This window comes from Benincasa hispida, chromosome 12 (genome assembly GCF_027475165.1).
Source record: "Benincasa hispida cultivar pf3 chromosome 12, pf3_genome.v1.1, whole genome shotgun sequence".
Classification (NCBI taxonomy): domain Eukaryota; kingdom Viridiplantae; phylum Streptophyta; class Magnoliopsida; order Cucurbitales; family Cucurbitaceae; genus Benincasa; species Benincasa hispida.
In genome coordinates this window covers 42,813,452-42,829,728 of record NC_143489.1, presented here as the reverse complement: position 1 = coordinate 42,829,728, position 16,277 = coordinate 42,813,452, and the positions used below count along the sequence as shown (strand labels likewise).

The following is a 16,277-nucleotide window of genomic DNA, read 5'->3' as shown; positions in this document are numbered from 1 at the left end:
GATGTGGCGCCACACATCTTCTCATGGCCTGAGAGGTGTCCACTCATAGTAGGACTATGATGTATTATTGTTCGTTAGAGGAATCAGTGGTACTTAAGGAGTTAGATGTAACTACAGGGGCAAAACAGTAAATTGGCTAAACTGTACTTACGAGCATTTGTGAAGGTTTATCGTACTGTTGACTGGTTATATCCAATGGATACATAAATATATTTGTAGTGAGAAGCGTGCAGTTGTCGATCTTTAGTGGAGTGTCCGACAGTTAACGGATGGTGGATCTCGTGACTAAAGAGTTTAGTCAGCTATTCACGTACTGTTGGAGCTTCAAGCTACAGGTCCATAAGGTCCTCTTGGTAGCTCAATGGATTCAAGTTGAGAATTAGTTTTTGGGTTAGTTTGAAGTATTCAAATTGATAAGAGGGAGTTTAATTATATATGATATGATTAAACTGGTTCAATTATATATGATATAGTTAACACGATGTATGAGATACATTAATTGGAGGAAAATGATATAAATATGATTTATATCAAGTAAAAGAGAAAAGGACTATGGTTTCAAACTATAGGTTATAAATATAATATGATAAGTTGGTTATTATATTTATTTATAATTAAAATAATTATGAGATAATTGTTGGTAGTTTCTCCTTAACCGTGCGTGAAAGTGGGAGGTCTAAGCCCAAATGTCATTTCCAATAGTGTGTTCTTGTCGGTGTAATGTCTTCCTCATTGGTTCCCATCTACAAACACTCTTACCTATCTGACTGCCTAACGTTATTGTCATTTGCTAATTTCATAGTCCAATTGACATGTTTTATTGAATCGCAACAAAAACATTATTATTTGAAATTTTATTCTCTTATAAGTCATATGAGCAAGGCAAAAGTGAATATAGTTCAACTAGCATAAACATGCTATCAACCTCGAGATTAGAGGTTCGAATCCACTCACCCCTATGTTGAACTCAAAAAAGAAATATATGGCAAGGAGTTCTAAGGAGAATGAGGAAAATGACTCCTCTTCAAGATCTTGTTTATTCTCATTTCAAATGTGAACGAAGTTGTTTAACCTCTCCCCGTTCTTCATTAGGGAGCGATCCTTAACTATTCACTGGCCGATGATGTCTACAATGGGAAAGGCAGGACAATGCTAGGGAAAGGTTTGCTTGTAAGGATATGATGGAGGATAAGAAAAGGAGATGGATGACATGTCATTAAAAAAATAATATTTAAATTAACAAAATGCACCATATCAACTGTCTGATCCATCATTTGACAGTCATATCATTTTACCGTCAATCAACTAACCAACTTCAGGGACTATTTAGAATCATTTCTCAAACATCAGACTAAAATATTAATTTTATTTTTACAATTTATAAAAACTTAGGCAGCTATATCTTCATGTTGTTAATTTACTTTTGTTATTTTCTTCATTATTTTGCTCAACATTTTTTGTGTTGAATATTTAATCTACATTTTATCTTTAACTTTTATTTCTATATCAGGTTGATGATTTTAATTCGATACAAATTTTGAAGATAATATACTTGTCTCATAGTAAGCATTCTTTTTTAAAATTAATTTAACTTCTTTTATAATAATTGGAATAAAATTAATAATTTAGTTAATGATTTAAACACGCTTATAAAATTTACGAATGACCTTAACATGAAAAGTTGGAATATGTAGTTTTAAACAAAACTTAGTCAAATTATCATTATTTAAAAAAAAAACTAACATTGCCTCATTTTATTAGGCCACTAAGGGCAAATTGAATTACAATCCTTCACAGCCAATTGGAGAAATACAGTAGGGAAATTATCCAACCACAGAGTTTTTGAAAATTTTCTTTGCAAGTTTTGCAGCGTAGTCCTCTAAATTGTTGCATTATCAGGGAATAAAGTTGAAAAAAAGAGATGAAATTACTCTGATGGGCCGTTTGGTTTGAGGATGGGAATGGGAATGGGCTTACAAAGTCCATATTTTATTGGTGGATTTTCTTTATGTATCTTGAGAAAAGGCATTTTCCAGGCATCTTTTATCAACATAAGTGGATGAATTACAAACCTGTCGTGAAGTGTTAGTTTTGTCGAGATACTCTACTCGAATTTCTTCCCAGCGACGCGACCTTTTTCCGGTTGGTACCTCTTCCCCCTTTCTTCCTTTTCTTCCTTCCTTTTTCTGATTTTTTTGTATATTTTTTCTTTTAGATCATCAATAGAGTTTTGGGGTAAGTTTCTGCTTCCATATTTCGTTTATTCTACTATTTGTGCTATCTGTTTTCATCATCGCTTTTGTTTTTCTTTCTTCTGTATTTATCGAGAACTCTAGCATGTTTTTTAATAAATTGTTTGGTCTCTCTACTTTTGAGCTTCTTTTGACTCGGGGTGTGGGTGGAACATATTTTAGGCTAAGTTGAAAGATTCCATTTGAACTCCCACCTTTGTTTTTTTTATTTTAATTTTCTAATGATCGATTATGGTGATCGAAAGAAATACCTGGTCAATTTGATCTTCCTTTGGTGGTTGATCTCTTGCAAGATGGAGGAGTGAGTAGTGAGTGGATATTTGGAGGTTAAGTTTTTTAGTAAATTGAAGTAAAGAAGGGAAAGCAATCTCAGCCAATAGGCATGTCTCATGTTGGAGTTTGGAGATGTTTTGGTTATTTTAAATTTATTTATAAAAATGGATTTTAATAAAGAAGGAAAAAAAGGGGGGTTCAGAATGGGTGTGATTGAAAAAATGAGTTAAGTGGTATGGGGAGTAATTGTGAAAAAAAGTTAAAATTAAAATAGAGAAATGAAAGGCTTTTTGGAGAGAAACGGTTTGTCTTTTCTTAATTGTTCTGGATGCTGGTTTAAACTTGGTTTAAATATGATTTTTTTTTTCAAATTGAAGTAACCGGGATCATATTCATTCTGCACGTCTTTTTGTTCTCTTTTGATGTATTGAATGAGTTGATTTGCTACATTATGATTTATTTCTAAGAATTGTTTATTGTAATTTAACTAATGATGAGATAAAACATTTAGTTTATCATGTAGATATGAATGACATATATTTAGCTACTCAACAACAAATTCTTTTTGTCTTGTTGTCCTATTTAGAGATGATAAAACAAGTAATGAAAACATCTTTTCTATAGGTAGTAATATTATTGTATAAAGGACAAACATGTAACAAAATTATGAGTAGAAGTTCTTTCTATAGGCATCAAATTAGACAACTAAACTTTTTTTGTCTAATACATGAGAGTGATTTAGCATGGTTTGATACGACACGAATGAATAAGAGATGTTTTACATACTATGTCATATGCTTAAAACAACTGGCAAATTAAGAGGCACGACATATGTAGAAGTTGAGGAGATAGTTGCAATATTTTTACATATCCTTGCACATGATGTTAAAAATAGAGTTATACGTTGATACTTTGTGCGTTCAAGAGAAACAATTAGTAAACATTTTAATATAGTCTTGAACTCTGTGATACAATTACATGAGTTATTACTTAAACATCTTGAGCCTGTTCCCGCCAACTGCTTTGATAAAAAATGGAAGTGGTTTAAGGTAATTTTTGTTTTATAGTTTTACTCATATTTAAATATTAGTAGGTGATTTAATTAATTTTGAGTATTCTTTATATGTAGAATTATCTAGGTACATTAGATGGAACCTACATTAAAGTCAATGTGGGTATTCTCGATAGACTTAGATATTGAACCAGGAAGAAATAAATTGCTAATGATGTCTCAGGAGTTTGCTCCCAATATATGCAATTTATCTATGTTTTACCTAGATGGGAAGGTTCAGCTTTTGACTCAAGAGTTTCACGAGATGTTGTTTCTAGGAGGAATGGATTAGAGATTTCAAAAGGTAACATGTATGGTATTAGGATTGGTATGTAGTTTGGATTAGAAACATTTTCTACATACATTCTCAAGTATTCCATTGATATATTTAGGTTGTTACTATCTATGTGATGTCGGTTATACAGATGGTGAAGGATTTTTGGCTCCTTACAGAGGACAACGATATCATTTAGATGATTGGATGCAAGGATACCAACCAAGAACTCGCGCTAAATTTTTTAATATGAAGCATTCCTCTATGAGAAAATGTAATAAAACAAGCATTTGGACTATTAAAAGGTCAATGGGCTATTCTTCGAGGAAATCTTATTAGCTAGTAAAAGTTCAGTGTCGTATTATTACAGCTTGTTGTCTCATTCATAATCTTATAAGAAGAGAAATGTCTGTAGATCCATTAGAAGAAGATGAAGTTGGAGACACTCATTCAAATACTTTTGACATGGATAGTGATCGAATAACACATGTTGAAAGTTAAAACGAATAGACAAATTGGAGAGATAACTTAGCAATGTTTGAGGGGTGGGAGCATTAGATATTAGTACTAGAATGTTTTATTATGATGTAAACATGCACTTTGTTATAAGCTTTTATGAAACATTATGAACTACTAGTTTGCTACTTATTTCATAATTATGATATGTGATGTATGTTTTGATTTTTAAACTATGTTATATGTGAAGTTTTGAGTTTTAATAGTCTAATATGTGATGTGCATCATCGATATGGACGTCAACAAATAATCTACAGTTGGTTCGAGTAGGTCAAAACACATGCAGAGTAAGATAGAAGATGAGAAATTAGTAGAATACTTATTGGAGTTATCTAATATTGGCACATTGAGGGATGATGATGGTACTTTCAAACTAGGATTTCTCAATTAAATAGAGAAATGGATGGCTGAAAAAATTCCTAATTGTGAAGTTAAGGCTCAACCATACATAGAGTTTAGAGTTAAACTGTTGAAGAAGCTGTACAACGCAATAGCCAAAATGTTAGGCCCAAATCGTAGTGGCTTCAGATGGAATGATAAAGAAAAGTGTATCGAAGTAGCAAAAGATATATTTGATGTATGGGTAAAGGTAAATGTAGATTTTTTATTGCTAGTGTAATGTTATCATGTTATTGTTGAAATGTATTAAAAGTTTATTTATATTTATTTTCACAGAATCATCTAAATGCAAGAGGACTGAAAAACAAGTCTTTTCCATTCTACGAACAATTAGCCATTATTTCTGAAAAAGATAGAGCCCATGGAGTTGGTGCAAAAGGTCTAAATGACATGTTTGAAGCAGTAGTGAGAAATGGACAACAATGATTTTTTTTAAGAGAAATGGATATTTTTTATGTGCCTGATCCACCAATAGTTGGAGGGAAGAAGTGGATGGACCTACCTCAATAAGTGAAGCAGTAACAAATATACAATCTACTGCATATGCATCAAATGGGTCTAGTAAGAAAAGAGCAAGAAGTGTGGACCCATTGGTGGCGGCAATGAATACTCTTGAGAATGTTATGAGTAGTCATCTTTCAAGTGCTAATGATAATATTCAAGAAATGTTGTGTTTTATCGATAGGTAGCTGAACAAGAGTCTACAAGAGAAGCACGTCGAAACTCATTAGTTAGTGAAATTAGAAAGGCAGATGGATTAAGTGTTCGATAAAGGGTGAGAGCAGGTAAGATTATCACTAAAGACCAATCTCATATTGACTATTTCTTTAATCTTCCACATGATGAAAGATATGAATTCATAGTGGAGGTTCTACAAGAAGACGCTCATTCTTAAATTGTGGGAATATCGTAGTATCTTTTATGTAATAGGAGACTTTGGGGATGTTTGGCTCACCAACATGAATTGAGTTGAGTTAGTATGATATACCAACTCATTGTTTGACCCACCAACTTTAAATGTTGGTAAAGTTGAGTTGGTATATTTTACCAACTCACCCCAACTCTACCTTCTTCCCATGTTTCCAATGGCTCTACCCATCGACCATTGTCACACTCTGAGAACTAACTTCAGGATCCGACAACCATCTCCAATGACAACTCCGGCGACCAACTCCGAGCTTCGACAACTTTCACATGACTAGCTTCGACAACCAATTCTGGCCTCCACCAACCACCTCCAGTGACCCAACGCCAACGATCACCTTTGCGCTACAACTCCGACGACCAATTGGCTTCAACAATAAACTCTGATGACCAACTCCAACTATAAATTTTGATGAAAATCACCTTTGAGTGAGCAACTTCGACGACCAACTCGGGCCTTTGACAACCACCTTCAACGACAAACTCCAACAATCAAATTTAATACCACCTTCATGTGACTAACTTCGGACTCCAACAGTCACCTCCGACTACAATCTTCAACGAAAATCATCTTTGATTATCAACTTTGATGATCACTTTCACCTGACCAACTCTGGGATTCGAAAACCACCTCCGATGATAAACTTCGACAACCAAATCCAATATACCTTCAGACAACCAACTTCAGGCTTTGCTTCGACAATCTCCTCTTACTACAAACTCCAGCAAAAATGATCTTCGATAATCAACTTCGACAACTACTTCCGACTACTATAAGACTGATGACTGTTAAAGTATGTTGTAGGGTTGTTGATTATATAAAAAAAAATATTATTTTGTCTACATTAAGTGCAATATTTATATGTAAAAATTTGTAAAAAAAAAAATATTTTTATTTAATTGAATTCACATATCAAATTAGTGTTAAGAATATTTAGATGAAAAATATGTATGTAGTTGCAAAGTATGTAACATATAAAAAAAATCCTTGAACATTTTCTAGCAAAATATTAATAAAAAATAGAAATTTGTTCTCTGATGATCTTCCAAATTTGGAGAAAATGAAAGTGAAATTTTTGAAGAAACATGGTGACATTCCATCGTTTGTTACGATGATGTGGTGATTTAATTAAAAAAATTCATGACATGGTAAAAATATAGAGTAACAATAGGAAGAAGAAGGAAAAAAAAAAAGATGATAATGAAATTCATGGAGAAAACTTAAGCTAGAATCAAAAGTTTTGATTTTGCTTTGGTTTCTCATTTTATTTAAACGTTTTTCTACAAGAAATGTAATGAGTTAATTGTTGTTCATTGCCCAGAAAAGAAAAAAAAGAAAGAAATAAAGATTTTAAAAGTTAAAAGAAAAATTGAAATCTATATTTTATTCAAACAAATATGGGTAAAATTGAATACAAAAATCAAAACAAAAATAGTAATCATAAAAGTATATTATTGAATAAAAAAGATTAAAAAAACTACATCAGATACCTAAATATATGAACTTTGAACTCCAAACAATGACATGTGAATAAAGAACCAAATAACTCTCCTTATTTTGAGCTAGCATGTTAGTGCTTGCTAAGTATCCTCATTTTGAATGAGTATTGCACTATACTTTTATTTGTAATTGCGAATATTGACATAATATAAATGCTTATTTTGTCTATGTTTAGTATTTATACTTTGATATTGGTTATATTTGATTTTCAAAATAAAATATAATCTAACTATTTAAAGTTGTTTTTAATAATTGCATAATGAAAATAAAACTACACAAATTAGTTATTTAAAATCAATTAAGGCAAGTTTTTTTTATTAGTCGTGTGCTTTATAATTGCACAAAATGTTGAAAGTGATCACAGTTTAAACAAAAATAACATTAACTTGGGTAAAATCTAATAATATTCCCATGCAACACCAAACGCATGTATTACTTATTCCAAAAACGGTTATCTTTAATTCTCATATATACTATTCCCAACATTGTTTTCTCATGCACAACCAAAATAGTCACCATTGATTCCCAGCAATTTTACTAGTAGACATATAATTCTCAAACATCCTTAATTCCTGAGCATCTAGAAAACCTTAATCCAACAATATCTTAGTCAAATTATTTTAAAGTATATGATTTTACCTTTAATTTTATACTTAATAATTAAGAACAAAAAAATTACTAGTTTAGTAAAATGTTAAATAAACATAATTAACAAACATCGAAATTAAATGCATTTATTAAACTGGCAAATGGAAAGGAAAAAAAAAAGATGCAATAGACTGGTATTTGGAAAATCACATCATTTTAGGAATAATTTAAGGAAATTCTTATAAATAGAAAAATCCAAAAAATATTTACATTTTATAGTTAAATTTTTTTTAAAATACTTGTACTTTTGGAATTTTTTTTGTTATAAAATGTAAATATTTTTAAATATTTTTTTTATATTTAAAAAGATCCAAATATTTTATCGTGTCATATGTATGAGTGATTATAATATCTATTAAAAATATAATTTTAAAATAAAATGAAATAAAATATCATAATTAGTTTAAAGTAATTGAAAAAAAGATAACACAACCATAAACATGATTTTCTAAATAAATAAAATGTAAATTACAGACGTTAACCTTAAAAGTGATTTATATATATATATATTTCCTTTGAGCAATTGAGCAGTATCTTCCTAAAAAAATATGTGTAAATTCTCCGCGGTATTTTGAAACAATGTATTAAAAAAATATATTTTAAATAATAAGATTGTTAAAAATATTTACAAATATTAGTCTATCGCAATTAGATAGTAAAATTAATATTTTGATTGATTTTCTTATATGTGAAAACCGTCCAACGTATTATCTATAAATTAAATTTGATAAAAAGAAAAATTATTTTAAATGATAAAACTATTGAAAATATTTACGAATAATAGTAAAATATCATAGTCTAACTACGATAATAATCTATAATGAAATTTTACTATATTTATAAATATTTTAATCTATTTTTAAAACAATTGTCACACACACAAAATAAAATTAAAATTTAATTAAAAAAAAGGTCAGTTAAAGGCTATATGAAATATGTGGCCTACCTACACTGTACCATACACCGAGTCACAGCAAATCTTCCCCCAACACCAAGAAAAATTAGTTCACAACATCGGGGGAAATTTCTTATTCAATTTTCTGAGAGTCCAAAGATCACCAAAGTCTTATTCAAAAATTACTATAAATATTTTATTATTATTATTATCATCATATTACAAAAAGAAAAAAAGAAAAAAAGAAAAAAAGAAAAAGAGAGAGAGAGTAATATTTAGATTTAAGAAAGAATAGGGAAATTAAATTGTGGAGACGTTTGTTTGATTTTCAGAGTGTCAAAGAGAAACCAAAGACGAAATTTATTATTATTTTTCACAATCGCCGTCTCCCCTTCAACACTTCTATACGCTCGCTTCTTCATCATCTCTCCTTCTCTCTATCTCTCTATCTCTCTATCTCTCTCTCTCCGCCGTCCCTTTCCTCTCCGCCGTTTTCCCTTCTCTCCGCCACCGGCACCGCCACTTCGGCTGAAGCTGACCGAACCGAACCGAACAAACAGACAAAAACCCTATTCGCTCTTCCGAACAACCCAAGCCTCATTTTCTCTCATTCCCAATCCCTTTCCCTCTCTCTCTCTCTCTCTCCGCCGCCGCTTTCTTTTTTCACACTCTGAAACTCTCTCTCGCTCTATCTATCTATCTATTCTGTTGTTGCCCTCTTCAGACGCATTTCCTTTTTGTTTTCGGGATATACAGCAACCACTGGGAGGCAGTTATTGAAACAGTTGCGCCTTCTGGGGTTCGTCAATCAGTCTTGAGGGTAGGGTTAGTTCTTCGTCTTCATCGGATATCTCACAGGTTATATTATCTATCTCTTCTGTATTTCTCTTGCGGGTTTGGACCTCTGCGGATTTTATTTTTTTTTCGGAAGGTGCATATTTGGTTTAGGGTTTCTGATATATTTTTTTGGGGGGGCACATTCAATCGGAGTTGGGATTCTGGGTTATTCCAATTTCTTGTTTCTTTAGGGTTTCTTTTTATTCTCTCTGATCGAACTGTTTTGACCTGGACAATCTTATGTTTTGAAATTGCTTCACCTCTTTATTCGTGAGGTATACCTTCTTTATGTTTCTGCATCTCAACCGATGACCTCAAAGATGAGGGTTTTCTGAGCGTGTTTTGCTGACCGAATCTACACTTAATCAAACACGGAGGCCGGGAGACGACAGTGAGGCCTTTCCTTTTTTACCATTCTTTTTAATTGAACCGCTTCATCTTATGCTTGCTATTTCCTCTGTTTTCATCCTCTGATATTCCACTCCCGTGTGAGAGTTAGGTATATTGATTTTGCACATAAGATAAGATAAATCCCGTTCAGAATGCGTTCAGCTTGTAGCCAGATTGGTAGCTACTTGCTTTGATACCGGTGGCTGTGAAGTAGGATAGTTGTAGAAGATAGACTTCTTTAGTAGCATTCAGGATATAAATTTTGAGAACCATTCTCTTGGTTCACTACCGTGGGCGAGTTTGAAACTCTGAAGCAATTCACTGCGCATGCCTATCTTTGCTGGAAACCTGGATATGCCATAAAGTTGATGACACAAACGGTTTGTTGCCGTGACTTGCATAGTCAGGGATACTCGTGAAAGTTCATCCAGCTTAAAATAGAAGGCATTTGAAATAATAAAGTACAGGCTAGGGTTTTATAAATTCCTCTGCACAAGGAGTACGGTTTTTGGAAATTTGAGGTGGTAAAGAAGGCAAGAAGTGTTTTTTTCTTCTGATATTTTGATCATGTTCAATATTCCTTATGGAAAGAAGTGAACCCACATTAGTTCCAGAATGGTTGAGAAGTACTGGAAGCGTTACTGGTGGCAGCAATTCAAACCACCATTTTCCGTCATCTTCTTCCCACTCAGGTACCTCTTTCTTTCTTTTCTTCTCTTGTTGATGCATGCTTTCAATGAAGATGTGCTCACATACCGTTGACTTGCCTCTAATTTTGATATTGTGAACGCTGTTAATGTGTATCCCATGTTGTTTGTGTAGATGTGCCATCTCTATCTCAATCAAGAAATAGAATTTCCAAGACCACTGGCGATTTTGACACTTCGCGTTCTGCTTTCCTTGATCGGACATCTTCATCAAATTCAAGGAGAAGTTCGAGCAATGGTTCTTCCAAACATGCATATAGTAGCTTTAACAGGGGTCATCGTGATAAGGACCGTGAGAAAGAAAAGGACAGGTTAAACTTTGGGGATAGTTGGGACCGTGACTCTCCTGACCCTCTGGGAAAGATTCTTTCCAACAAGATTGATAAGGATGCTCTGCGGCGGTCCCATTCAATGGTATCCAGGAAGCTAGGTGAGCGTGAGTTGTTTCATAGAAGAGCTGCAACAGAATTAAAAAATCACAACAACAGCAATGGAATTCTTTCTGGAACTAGTGTCAGCAGTAGCATTCAGAAAGCTGTATTTGAAAAAGATTTCCCATCACTGGGTTCTGAAGAAAAGCAGGGAGCATCAGAAATTGGAAGAGTTTCATCTCCTGGTTTGAGCTCACCAGTTCAAAGCTTGCCTATTGGAAATTCAGCCTTAATTGTTGGTGGAGAGGGATGGACCTCTGCTCTTGCTGAGGTGCCCAGTATGATTGGAAGCACCACAGGGTCATCGTCGTTTCAACAAACTGTTCCTGCTACATCAGGGGCAGGGCCTCTGAGTGTGACAGCCGGACTTAATATGGCTGAAGCGTTGGTGCAGGCTCCATCTCGAGCTCGTGCTACTCCCCAGGTATCTGAGGTACCATACTAACCTTCTTGTGCTGTATTTTATGTTCTCCTTTTGATCTAACAGTCTCATCCTTTACCTCCACTTTGGTAGTTATCTGTCAAGACCCAGAGGCTCGAGGAATTGGCTATTAAACAGTCCAGGCAATTAATACCAGTGACGCCTTCTATGACTAAAGCTATGGTAATTAGAGCTAATGCAATTGTTGGATCTTTGTTGTTAGATCTTTTTCTACTTCCATATATTTATTTGGTGTTTGATTAAAAAATGTAAAGGTTCATACTTAAAAACATAAGAGAACTGAGAATCATCTGCACGGTACATAGACAACTTGTGCCAATCTCTGATTTCAGCTGTGGGACTAATACTCTTTTCGAAGCTACTATTGTGTCATATTATTTGGCACTTGAGATGTATATAAAACAAAAGTCATTTTTGGGTTAAATTATATTGAAAACTATGTGACAAAGATACTATAAGTTTTGACATTTTTTTGCACCTGCTGTTGTTGGCTGGTGACTGGTGATTTAAATTTTTGACATTTCACGGGCTGTACAATTCTTTGTGGAAGTTTGTTATTCAAGTGTTCTATCTCTTCAACCTACTCATTGACTCAAGAACAGTGTTTATATGAGATAGCGGAAGTCAAAACATTTGTTACAGGTTTCAGAGTCATTTGCAATGTGCTAGATGACTAGATCATTTTCCCCCTTCTATTGGATGAGAAACTCAATTTAAGGACAATTGGAAGAACAGAATACAAGTGAGCCCCAGAACAAGAGAGAGAAGGGAGGGAGGGAGGGGGGGTGGCAGACGGCTTCTATACCATCTAAATCTAATGCGTTCTTGATTTAGGAATTGGTTATTTTTAAATCCTTCGAAGGGTTTTGTCCTTGTTTTCTTGCTTGACCCCTTTTGGAAATTTGTAAGAACTAGATGATAGGACAGAGATAACAGATTGATTTTGTATCCCATTTCATAGTGTGCATATATGTGCTTTGCTACTTTTGACACTTTGCGGACTGAATTAGTGAATTATCTTTGGTTAACCACTTTTTATCATCTCTCAAGGATGGAAAAGGCCAGTGTTAGATTAAATATGCTTGAAAGGAAGTATAAAGTTTCTATTATTAACGTTCTTCATATGAGATTGTTCTGCTGTAGCCAATATGTCACTGATGGCTAGTATTCTTTGTTTGTAAACGTGTTATATTTTTGTAGTCAAGTTTTCTGTTAACTAATTGCAAGCCCCTCTTCGGTATTTATAGTTGTAACTTGACTGAGCTTTCCTCTTCTGAAAGGTTCTCAATTGTCTTCTGTTTTGTTTTTTGAAGCTGATGTAAATTTTTGTTGAGTTTCAGTATGGTGATGCAATAAACTTGCTTAGCAGTATAGTTCTTAAAATAATTTTAGAACAAAAAAACGTATATTATTTTGTTGTGTTTTATTTAGTGGTTTCGAAATTAATTTTTTCACATCTGATCGATAATCTTTTAAAAGTTTAAATGGATTTAAATATGTATTCTTATATTTACATTCTGAAGAAATAAATGAAAATTTAAAAGCAGGCCATATCTTTACTGATAATCTTTAGCAGACTTGTCTGTAAAAACAATTTTGACAAATACATCCAGGAAGTTCTGCACACTTGTAATATGCATATAGTTAGTTTTTACGTTTTGAATAATCCCCTCTATACCATGGTAAATTTCTACAACGGAATATTGATTTTATCTTCCATTTCAGCACATTGAACATATCTAGGAATTGATCTCTCTCATTATTATATCTAACTGCTAATCTTCTGTTTTCCCCCTTAGATAATCATTAGCATTTTTTTTGTTTTTTGCTTGGCAGGTGCTTAATCCTTCGGATAAATCAAAGCCCAAATTAGCATCAAGAACTGGAGAACTTAATGTAACCATCAAGGGTGGACAACAACAGCCCTTGTCAGTTCATGCCAACCAATCTCGTGGAGGACTTGTCAAGTCTGATGCTCAAAAGAGTGCTCATGGGAAGTTTCTTGTTTTGAAACCTGTAAGAGAAAATGGTATCTCCCTTGCAGCAAAGGATGTCTCAAGTCCTACTAGTAATGCAAACAGCATGGCAGTAAATAGCCAGTTCGCTCTTGCATCTGCAGTTGCACATGCTCCTTTGAGAAGCCCAAATAATACAAATGTTTCTTCCGTGGAGCGCAAAATTGCTAGCTTAGATCTCAAATCTGGAACAACTTTGGAAAAAAGACCGTCCTTATCTCAAGTCCAGAGCCGGAATGATTTCTTTAACCTCATTAAGAAGAAAACTTCAATGAGTTCTGCTGTACTCTCAGATTCATGCTCTTCTGTTAAATCTCCTTCAATTAGCCATTCTAATGAACTAACAAGGGAAGAAACGGATATGCCTGCAAGTCCTCGTGTTATTGAAAATGGTGCTGTGGAGAATAGAAATGGAGATGGTTCTGAAGAGGTTCGTGCGTCTTGTGACACTGGTGAAAAAACTGAGAGCCACGTTGCTGCAGAATCTCTAGATGAAGAGGAGGCTGCTTTTCTTCGTTCTCTTGGATGGGATGAAAACTGTGGTGAGGACGAAGGCCTTACTGAAGAAGAAATCAATTCTTTCTACCGTGAGGTAAACTGATACTTCTAATACTTTCGCATCTCAAAATACTGTTCTTGTCTCTCTTGGCTGATGAAGTTGTAAATTTACTTCTTGACCGCAGTACATGAACTTGAAGCCATCTCTGAAAATGGGCCGATGCATTAAGCCAAAGATATTTGTGCCATCTGAATCTCATGAGGACAGCAAGGATGGAGCCGGTTCTGAATTGAGTTCATCTGACTCGGAAGCCTGAATTACTTTTTTTCTTTTTCACCCATGAGAAGTTCTAGTTCACAATTTTTAATGGCAGTGGGGTTAGTTTTTTTTTTCCTTTTTCTTTTTAATTTTTTTCCCTTTCTTTTTGTTTTCATGGTTTTAAAGAAATGCTGATGAGAGTTGGGTTGGAAGAAGAGGTGGATGTTAATTGAACACTGAACAGTGCAAATAGTGCAATAAGTTACAGTTGCCCAAATCATCCTTGCTGCCTACCTTTACAGCGGGAGTTTTTGCGGTTTTTTAAAAAGGGCAGTTGCTAAGGTTTGGCAGGCCGCCTGAAAGATGTGTATGGAAATTGCATCTTTTGGTTTATTTTGCTTTTTGATTCTGGAAGTTGCTAGAAAAAAAGGGGGGAAAAAAAAAGGTGTTTCTGCTTCTTCAAAGGAAATTGGGAAATTATGGAAAAATGAAAAAGGTTTCTATCTTCGTTCGTTCGGTATATATTGATTTGTTGTTTGGGATGTTACCTTCCTACAGTTGGGTAGTATTATATTAGACTTGTTTGACATTGAATAAAAGGATTAAATTTAGAGATTAATTGTTTACTCTAAGGGTGTTTATGGGTTGGGTTGAGTTTTGGGTATTTTTTGGACCAATCTAAAAATTTGAGTTAGTTGGGTTGGTAACTCAAAAGACTTAAATAAAGTCTTCAAAATCCAACCACATCTTTAAAATTTGAGTTGGGTTGGTTGTCGGATTATAATTTTTTTAATTAAAAATATATAAATTTATCTAAAATATATGATTATTAACTAAAATCTTAAAATTCAAATGTTAAATATCAAATATTTATGATTTTAATTATAAATTTTAAACAAGGATAACTATTATAACAATTTTAAAAGAAAATATTAAAAATTCAAAAAATTAATCCAATTTTGAATATATATATATATATATATTTGCCAATCTACGATTCGATCCAGTCCAATAAAAATTGGAGAAGTTTAACCCAATTTTAGAATATAACTAATCCAATTCAACTCTTATATTTTGGATTGGGTAGTCGGGATGTTCTGGGGAGGATTGTCTAACTTTTCATCCTCAACTTTTTGACAAACTATTTGGCATATTAATCATCTTGTACGTTTGAAAACTATTTTGTAACTTAAACTTTTTAGTATTTTAGATTGTGTTTTGTAGCTATTTTGGTAACTTTATTTTTAGTTGTTTTTTTAAAATTTATGTGATATTTTACTTTTCTAAAAAATATATATTTGAATTTTTTGTCCATTTTCTTTCACGAAAACAAAGTTTTAGAAATTAAAGAAAATTAACCTTCATTTTGTTTTTCGTATTCGAAATTTAATCTATGTGGACTAATTCTATTCATTTAAAATTTGTGTCGTTCCATAAGCCGTGGCAACTTTTGAGGTCATTCTTTAAAAATGACTCAGAATCTATTTGGAAACGGATTGACACTTCTTTTTTAATTTTTATTTAAACAATCGAGTGATGAACAAGGCTTATGAGTTATGACTTTTGTGTTTTTTTTAAAGATGATTATGGCAAGTGATCATGATTGAAGTATCGGAGTCTGATTAACCAGACAATTAAAATACTTATTGAAGAGCCTTTTTTTCATTTTTAAAAATTAGTTTGCAATTTTCTTAATAATTGAACTATTAAATAAAACCGACGGTTCAAGTCATTAAATTTTGTAGGAAATGGTTACTTTATGTGATTAATTCGTCACTTTTACAGCCACTCTGTCGGCTATACCAGTTCTTGTTAAATACATCCATGTTCAAACGCTTAAAGGTCACGTTTACACGAAAAACGGGTGTAAATTAATCTCAATTTGATTTGTGGGTCTCATCAGATTACTTTAACTTTTGTTTACATGTCCATCCTTAATCGTAATTAAAAGTGGGATCTATCATA

The 16,277-nt window shown here is 33.1% G+C and overlaps 1 protein-coding gene across 2 annotated transcripts; it reads left to right on the top strand.

The window, feature by feature from the left end:
• Window positions 1-9,037: 9,037 nt before the first annotated feature.
• On the top strand, window positions 9,038-14,589 carry LOC120093007 (C-jun-amino-terminal kinase-interacting protein). Of its 2 annotated transcripts, none has more exons than XM_039051300.2 (5): window positions 9,038-10,652; window positions 10,783-11,522; window positions 11,613-11,702; window positions 13,377-14,147; window positions 14,239-14,589. In XM_039051300.2, the coding sequence occupies exons 1-5, from the start codon at window positions 10,544-10,546 to the stop codon at window positions 14,368-14,370; spliced, it is 1,842 nt and encodes a 613-aa protein (XP_038907228.1). In that variant the 5' UTR covers window positions 9,038-10,543; the 3' UTR covers window positions 14,371-14,589. The 2 variants fall into 2 exon arrangements, with proteins under 2 accessions (XP_038907228.1, XP_038907227.1); XM_039051299.2 differs by having other exon boundaries at window positions 9,043-10,652; window positions 10,783-11,531.
• The last annotated feature ends 1,688 nt before the right edge of the window (window positions 14,590-16,277 follow it).